The 8,783-nt window shown below is 44.8% G+C and overlaps 1 protein-coding gene across 1 annotated transcript in view; it reads right to left on the reverse strand.

Moving 5' to 3' along the window:
- EGFL6 (EGF like domain multiple 6) overlaps positions 1 to 8,380 on the reverse strand; it is a 30,760-nt gene extending 22,380 nt beyond the window's left edge. Inside the window, exons 1-3 of the mRNA XM_053970757.1 lie at positions 8,312 to 8,380; positions 4,243 to 4,352; positions 1,968 to 2,060 (exon numbers count right to left, since the gene is read on the reverse strand). Of these exons, the coding sequence (XP_053826732.1) occupies positions 1,968 to 2,060; positions 4,243 to 4,352; positions 8,312 to 8,379 (271 nt within the window). The 5' untranslated portion in view covers position 8,380. The remainder of the gene's footprint in view (positions 1 to 1,967; positions 2,061 to 4,242; positions 4,353 to 8,311) is intronic.
- Positions 8,381 to 8,783: the final 403 nt, after the last annotated feature.

Consider the following 8,783-nt stretch of genomic DNA (forward strand, 5'->3'; position numbering starts at 1 on the left):
ACAGCACATATGACTGATAATATAATTTCAGTAAAGATGCAACTCTCCAGGCAAGCTCTGAGCTTGTGCAACTCCACTTCCAATGGGAGAAGCATCTGTTCTTGTGTCACACCCTGCAGACCACAGGAACAAAACCTCCAGACCATTCAAAGCATAAACTTCATGGAGGTGCACAAGTGTTTGTTACAGCTCAGTCCAGGGAAGAGAGAGGGTTGCATTCTATTATACTCACAGGGTCTTTTTGAAAAAGGACAACCTGTCTGCTTGCAAATCACACTGGACTTTTGTGCTACTGTGACTCCACTAAATAACTAAGACTCTCTTAACAAAGAAACTACAGAGCAAACTGGAGAACAAAAGTTATTCCATTTAGACCATACATTTTCAAAATGCTTATCTGTACCTATCTCTCACAATGCACAGATAGCATACACAGCTCTAAAAAAGAACCTATGGAGATAAGGCTAATTTAGCTCAGACTTGGTGGCAGACTAATACAGTTCCCTTATCTCTGTTATTTTAGTTAGCTCATGTTGAGCTTGCTCAGCAGGACATTCTGCTGTAAGGACAGACCAAGGCTACATCTGCCAGTAAATTAAAAGTGGGTATTAGCAGTCCTGGCTGATGGAACATGACTACCTATACAGCTATACTGTTGAAACAAACAGCTCTTGGACTCTTCTGGTCTGTACCAGCCACCACCCCACTGAAAAAATCCTGCTCCTGCTTCAGAAGGCAGAAAAGCCCAGGAGCTAACAGGGAGTTTGCATGTGTAGGTCTGTGCAGCGCTTCCTCCAAGCCTCAGTCTTGGAACCTGCTGAAGTGCACAGAACTGATCAGGTTGCCTATGGAGAGCATGTCAAATGCACATGGAGTTACTGCATGGAAAGCACCTAAAAGCTGAGGGCTTCTCTGTTGCCTTTTAGCAACATTTAAGTTGGCAAATAATTAGTGAGATTAAACTTCTGTGTTTAGAGGCCGAAGTTGTAAGTGGTACTTATACATCTGTTGCATATAACCACAGCTGCTGTTTCCCTTTCCTCTCTAGTGGGACTGAGGAGTTAACTTCTTTTCCTGTGAGAAACAGCAAAAGATGGATTTTTCCAAAATACTTAATACTTAATAGGGCATATTATTTGAAAGATACTGTGTAATAAATGGGCTGTTTTGACTATAAAAAAATGTGTGTTTAGCGTGTCAATGAAATATTTTCAAGCAAAGTCTGCAGGAGTTTAGGAAGGTAGCAAGGACAGACCTACTCATTTGTGTGGCCATTATGTCATGTTTCCATCATAGCACCTACAGTTCACTCATTTGCCTCTCCATGCACAGTGACCTGCTCCTTTCATCTGATCCAAGACAGGGGTCTCATATTTTGGAACGGAAAAAAAAAAGCTGAGTTCTTACCAATGTGTTCATTGAAATATTTCCATGTTGAATTCCAAATTTATGGGGCAAAAATGGTGCATTTAAAGTTTCTGAAAATGCAATTCTAAGGACTCCCAATGTTGGTTCTCAGAAATACTATCAGCATATACAAACAGTCCAGGCAGATTGATAAATTATACATCTACAATATAATTGCAAGTCTTTCTGACTAGAAGATTAATTTTAAAAGAAATATGGGCTGCTAGTTAAGAAAATAACATGGGTTCTGGAATTGGCTTCCATCTCTTCAGATACCTTCCTATATAATCTCTCCATGCCTTAATCCTCTAACTATAAACATGAGTTTGCCCTTGTCATCAGCCCATAGGAGATAAACAATATAGGTTCAAACTTTTATCTGCTGAAGGAGACTTAGAGCTTGCCTGCATTGCTGGAGATGCAAAAGTCTTAAATTCTTAAGTTCTTCTACATAAACAAGAAAACATCCTGGTTTACTGCTCTGGAAGATGACAAAAACCATAGTACAAGATACGGAAACGGAAAACCAACAGTCTCCCTTCTGGAGCATATGCACAAACCTTGATTACAGGTTTTTCCTGTAAATCCAGGGAAACATTTGCATTTGTTTGGTCCTGTGCACTCGCCATACTTGCAGCCATGTCCACAGGTAGCTGGTGGAGTCAGGCATAGAAAGGAGAGAGAAAAATAAAAAGTTAGAAGTATTCTATTTGAGAAAGTTTGCCCTGCTTAGTTGCCTAAAAGGTTTTGCACAAGTTCAGTATCCTCCACACCTCTCCCTCTAGTCTCAGCACAGTAACTACAGATTAACACTTTATTTGGGCTTGAGAATAGTGGTACTAACATTAATTACAAGAATTTGGTTTTTTCCAGGTTTGTAAAGACAAAAGGTCTCTCCCTCTTTTTTTTTTTTTTCCTGCAATGCTTACAAGCCACATTTAGTTTTGTACTCTTGCCTTTTTCCTTTTTTTTAGGAAGCCTATGTGAGAAGCAGCTGGCCAGCAGCTTGAATTGCTATGCTTGGCATCTGGAGCAGGAAAGAGGCAACAGCACTCTCCTAGAGCCAAAGGAGACACATAATCCTATAGCAGTTTACAGTCTTGGATCTCCTCAGTTACAGCTGAGGAACGTGTCTATCCCATGGTGGAACATCCAGAGCACATCTGTCATCAGGCAACTGTCCTTATCACACATCCCAGCGAGTATATTTGCATCATGTTTACAATAATTTGAGAGGGCTACATTAAAACTGGACGCATTAAAAAGCAACTCTAAGTCCTCTGGATCATCAATCAGAAATTAAATGCTGACTTTTATAAGCCTTAAGGCTCCTGAAATCACTCTAATTGTCAGCATGGGGGTTATTCAGGAAGAGCAAACCAAACATGCATTTATATCAGGACTACCTCTGAGGAAACAGTGAAAGAGTGTGCACCAGGATGTGAGTCTCGATTCCTATGTAGTTAAGCTGATCTGCAAACTATAGGAAAGTTTAGTTACTATATAGTAAAATTAGTATTAAAATTCATTTTTCTGAATTCAAGTATCCTCTCTACATTAACAGATACATTCAGATGTACTGAAGGTACTAACTCTGCAGATTGAGGCATTTTTCTGCGCTTCTTCCAGCCCTGAATGCAATGTGGCACACTGCAAGACCAGCTTGTTCCCCTGGGATCCAAAGCATCCCAGCTTGGGATGTTCTCCCATGGGTTGGACACATTTCTCTCCTGTAACTGAGGGGATGTAAGACTGCAAAAGACCAGCTTGCAGTGTTAGCATTGAAGCAGAGAAAAACACCACATCTGTATTTACAATGCAGAATTACATTATAGGTGGCTTAAAGTGATTTGCCAAAGAACAGTCTTCAAATTTTATGAAAACCTATTGCTTTAAAACAAGACAAGCTACCCCACTGGCTGATCAAAAGTTACATTTGCCAGTTTCTCTTCAGGTCTTAATTTGCATCAAAACTAAAGTGCAATTAAGCAGTGCAAGAAATAACTACAATAATCCCTTTTTCTTTTTTTTAATGACATATCATAGATACAGAGCAGAGACATTTTAGCATCTTTCCCTTTTAGTATATGGATTTTCAGCAATGAATAATCTTAAGCCTCAATACAAATTCACTAGATATAAAAGGCCAAACTCTCTGGGGCAACAAGTGCAACATCTGAAAAAGATCTAAAACATGTATTTTATGATTATGTTGTGTTTTGCCCAAGTACAATTGGAGAGAGAGATTCCACACTGTATTCTCCTTGGGATATGTAGACCTTTCACAAATTGGAAGTGTCCTAAGAGTTATTGTCTCTTCATTAAGCAAATGATCCACACACCAGAATGCTGGCTGGCTCCCCAGGCTCAAGTCAGGGGCATTTATTGCTTGAATTTTATTTATATTTTTAGAAATTTAAAACCTTCTGGTTCTCAGAGGCTGTGTAATCTGAAGATAAAGGATACCAACTGATATTAAATCATTTTAGGGGTCCTTATATAGCATTAGAAAACACTGCATTTATGGCATGTACTCAACAGCTGTAACAGTGTAGCCACTGACCAGGGCTGTGCAGGAGATTAGAACAGATGGTGCCTTCTGGATCTAAGAATTTCTGAATGTGCAAGTTATGGTTTGGTGTTATTTACCCAAAGCTCTGCTTTTTTTTGAGGAGCTAGTCTCTCAAGCATGTTTTATTTGCTCTCTCACAGAGTTAGGAGATTTCACTCCTCAGGAGTTTTCCTTCTGTAACTTCTGGCAGACGTGTAAGAAACCTCCTTATTAGTACCAAGTATGCAGCAGCAGAGAAGAAACAAGCAGGAAGTTAATGTTACCTTCACAGTGGCCCTTGTTCTTTCTCCAGCCAGGACAGCAATCCAACCTGGAGCCGTAGCGACACACCCCAGGCTGGCTCACAGCCCCCTGCTGCCCACGAGCTCTCGAGCTGCGTAAGGAAGGACAAACACCAGCTCCAGCAGGAAAATACTCTACTCCATTCCTCTGCATACCCCTTTTGTACAATTCTCTTATGTTTTATCCACTGTCAGCCATTTTCATTTCACCAAACAGGAACACTGTCTAGCAGTGCTCCTAGACAGGAACGCAAACTTCCATTTGATCAGAGAAACTGGGATGATGGGACTGTTTCACCTGCAATAAATCAACTGTGCAAGGTAAGCACCTTCTAATGAGAAACACGGAAAGGCAAAAAATACAGCCAGCTCCCTTGCTAGAATGGGTCATCTTAACATCAGTGAAGTCAACAGGGCTGCCTCAGTTTGTGTCACATGAACAACTGGATCGAATATATGATGCCATAACTGACAGCACCGTTGCCTCGGATGATGAAAGACTGATTCTACAGGAAAGCATCTTGAGAACATCAGTCAGCCCCATAAAAGCTAGCAACTTGCAGGCTCATAGCTACTGCATACATGCAAAGTGATTGCATAAGTGCAGACAGTCCCAAGCATTCTGGTTGAATGAGACTCCCTGACCATACAAATTAATGTTCATTTCACCTGCCAATAAGCCCAGGGGGTTCAAAGTCATTGTGCAGATCAACAGCTGCAAGAGTTGGAAGACCTGCCATATTAGTTGCCAAAATTATAAATCTGATAGAAATTCACAACTGTGTAAATCTTCTAGACCTCCTCTGTGCTTCTATGAGTGTTGTGACTTTAGTTCTCTTCTCCCTCTCCTTGCTGTTACGTAAGTTCTCTACCACATGCCTGTCCCCCTTATGAAATTCTTTCCTTTATCCAAAATGCTCTGTCCCCATTGCTTTATCTAAGTTGTAATTTAAAATGCATTTTCCTCAGAGAGTCCAAAGTGTTGGTTTTGACCCAGAAAATTCCTGTGTGGTGAGAGTTTTGTAGTAAGTGATTTGGGCTCCTGAGGGGGGACAATACACTGCAACAGAAATCTCATGGTGGGGAAAAATATGGTGGAAGAAGCCATCGGGCACAAACTTTTGCATTTTTTAGTCTAAGGCACAAAAAAAGGTAATATTTTATCACATTACAGGAGTGCTTTGCATGTATCCTCCTGTGCGGATCTGTAACAGTCACACTCACATCAAAACAGTTCCTGCAAACATCACTGAGGCAAACTAGTAGAACAAATATATGCATACACTTCAAAGACACAAGATATTACTCCAGAGTTTTCTTTAGTAGCTGAATCATTGGAACTAGAAGGGAGTTCAGAGGAAATGCATAAGCTCGTGTATCTGAGACACTCTATACAAAGAGATGGTCTTCATGTCACCTGGCAAGTAGATAAGCTTCAGTACTGGAATAAATTGTTCTGAAGCCACCCAGCCTTTGCCATCAATGCAGTGATGCAGTTAACAGGAGTACATGTTCTTGTGCATGAACATCTTCAGACAGGTGGAAAAGTGTGTTGAACAGCTCTAACTCCTCTGTGCCTGTGACAAATCAGCACCCTGCCTCTGCACCCTACAGACAATAAAATAACCTTTTTCCATTTTGTTATCCACATGCTGCTGCCTTACATCACTTGCAAGTATACGTTAAAGAAAATATGTTCTGCTTGCAGACTAGAAAGTGGCCTTGAATTTGCCTGGATAGTAAATGTACATTCTGCTTTATCCCAGAAAATCCCTTTGAATGCATCTGGATAGTGCTATGACCCCCTGGAAGGTTAAAATGCCTAAAGACTGGAGGAAGAAGGATCTCATTCCTTTCCAAAAGGTGCTCATTTTAACGGGAAAAATGGATTCAGTAATATTTTATTTAATAACTTATTTAAAAAAAAAGGTCATTATAAAGCATACAGTATCTCTCAAGATTTCAGAACAAACTTTCCTTAAAACTGGGAAATGTTCCATAGAGCTGCAAAATAAATTAACATAGCTGAACTCTATAGATATTGCCCTGGACAAGGCTGAAAAACTTGTTATGACTTTCACAAGAAGCATCAAGATAAAACTTACCTTTGGCAGAGGAAAAGATCAACTAGATCCCAAAATCTGGGAGGAAAACCAGTTTTGCCAGGTTAGTCCCTCTCACACATGAAGAATCAATACCCATCAGCTTAGCTATTTCTATCAAGAGTTCAGCATTTTTAAATAAATGTAGAAAGATGAGATTTTTTTCAGGCAGGCAGACCCTTTCTGGGGGAATGTTGCATGAACCTTCCTAGATATTGGGGAAGAAGTCATGTAGACTGGAGGCATAGGGCACTTCTGACCCCTCCTTTTTTTCATATTCCTGTAGGATTTCAGAGGAACTACCTAAAGTACCTGAGTGAGATGGCTGGACTTATCACAGTCTGCTCAGTGCGCAAAAAAATTCCTGGCCTTGAAGAATCTGCAGCCAAAAAATGTGACCAAAAAAGAAAGGCAAGAGAAAGCACACTGTGCAGGTCAGATCACAGCACAGGTCAGTGGAAGAGTGCTGTCCAAAGAACTCTGAGAGGCAGCACTGGTGCTAAAGTATTAAGTGGCTACTTAGCAGTCCAGGGTGCCCAGGGAGGAGAGAAGTAATTGAGTTTATGTGGCTGTGGTATTGCTGACAGCACTTTGTGACATTTAGCAAAGAACAGTGAGGATGAACAGTAACCACAACAACCCAGGACCCCCCGAGCTGAGGTGACTGAAATAAAGAGCTGGCTGCATTAGCTGTCATAAGATTGCTGTGACCCATTAGCACCATTTTAAACTAAGTGGGACTAAGTTTCATTGCTGCTGTAACCTGTATTGCTATTATGGTTTAGGAATGGTATTCCTCAAATCAGTCCCCCCACCAACACTCTCCACAACCACACACCATCCTCTTTTGCTTCCCCATTTTCCCCTCACCCTTCCCCTTGCAGCAGGATGGAGTTGAGAATTGGAGGCACAAAAGGCAAAGATTGCAGGCTGAGGTAAGAACAATTTGCTGGAAACAGCAATGAGATTAGGAAATGAACAGTAACAGCAACAATACTAATGACGGAAGGTAGAAGAAAAGAAACATTTCACACAATAATACCCCAATAATAGACTGGACAGGCTCCCTCCACCACGTTTTGTTGACTGGAAGGAACCCCTTCTTCCTGGAGCACAGTCCTTTTCCCTCGCCCTCGACAACGGTGTGAGGTGGTATAGAATAACAAATGTGCTTTCCCTAAGACATAAGAGCATGGCTGGAGTTCATGAATTTCCAGTTCCTAAGGAGCTGACCACTCAACAGCCTCACATGTGCTGGAACAGCACACTGCCACTTGTTGATGAAATGTTTCCATTCACAGATATAATATTAAAGAAATAAACCACAAAACATCTTGAAGGCTTCACATGCAGTTGCTGTGAATTCTCCCTTTACGAGCTATTCCCTTGCTGCAGCACTTCTGCTTCTGGAGAATTGGGAGAGGGAACACTGGAACGGCTTGGTCTGGAGTAAGTGGTTTGATCCTCTCTCAAAATCTCGTTCTGTTTCCAAAGCATACCTGCCTCCATAGAACCCAACATCTGTGATGACTGGCTGCTGGTGAAGGGCCGTTTATGCTGGCAGACCAAGAGCTGGAGGTGCTCACACCTTCCCACAGATGGTGCAGCTGTTCCCCCGCTGGGACCGCCACTAAAGCTGCCGCTTTTCCCAGAGCACGCGTCCCCAGCTCCGGTGTGAGTAGCTCGGGGAGCGGCTCACACGTGCTGGAGCGCACGAACCGGGCGGGCGCCGTTCAGCACCACGGCCCCGGGACCGGCTGCCGGCGGGGCGAGCTCCGCGGACACGGGCGCGGGAGGGACACGCGCACCCCGGCTCCAGGCGGGAGAGCCCGACACCCACGGGGCCGCCGGGGAGCAGCGGCACCCAGCCCCGGGCGGCCGGACCCGCCGGGAGCGGGGCTGCCGTGCCCGGGCTCCTCCCGCCCGACCCCGCCCGCGTCCCCGCTCACCTGCCCGCGGCGGCCAGCGCGGCGGCGAGCAGCGCGGCGAGCAGGGCGCTCCCGGGCGCCGGCACCATCGCCCGGGCACGGGCGGGCAGGCGGCCCGGCCGTGACCCCGGCGCTGTCTGGCTGTCCCTCGGGCTGTCTCTCTGGCCGTCCCTCGGCGGCGCGGCGGCAGCGCCGGAGCGCGGGCGGGCGGCGGGACGGGGCCGTATAACCGGGCGGGGCGGGGCGGACCCGCCTGGAGCCGGGGCGGGCAGAGACCGCGGCGGAGAGGGGCGGGTGGTCCCGGCCGGAGCAGGGCAGGCTGCTCCGGAGCCGGCCACGGAGCCACGGTGATGCTCCCGTGCGGAAAGCCGTGTCACTCCGGCGGGCGGTACGAGCTCCGGTACGAGCCCCGGTACGAGCTCCGGTACGAGCCCCGGCCCGGCCTGAGGCCGGCCGCTGGTGATTTACCAGTGCCACAGGCGGCGTGTGCGCG

This window comes from Vidua macroura, chromosome 2 (genome assembly GCF_024509145.1).
Source record: "Vidua macroura isolate BioBank_ID:100142 chromosome 2, ASM2450914v1, whole genome shotgun sequence".
Taxonomy (NCBI): domain Eukaryota; kingdom Metazoa; phylum Chordata; class Aves; order Passeriformes; family Viduidae; genus Vidua; species Vidua macroura.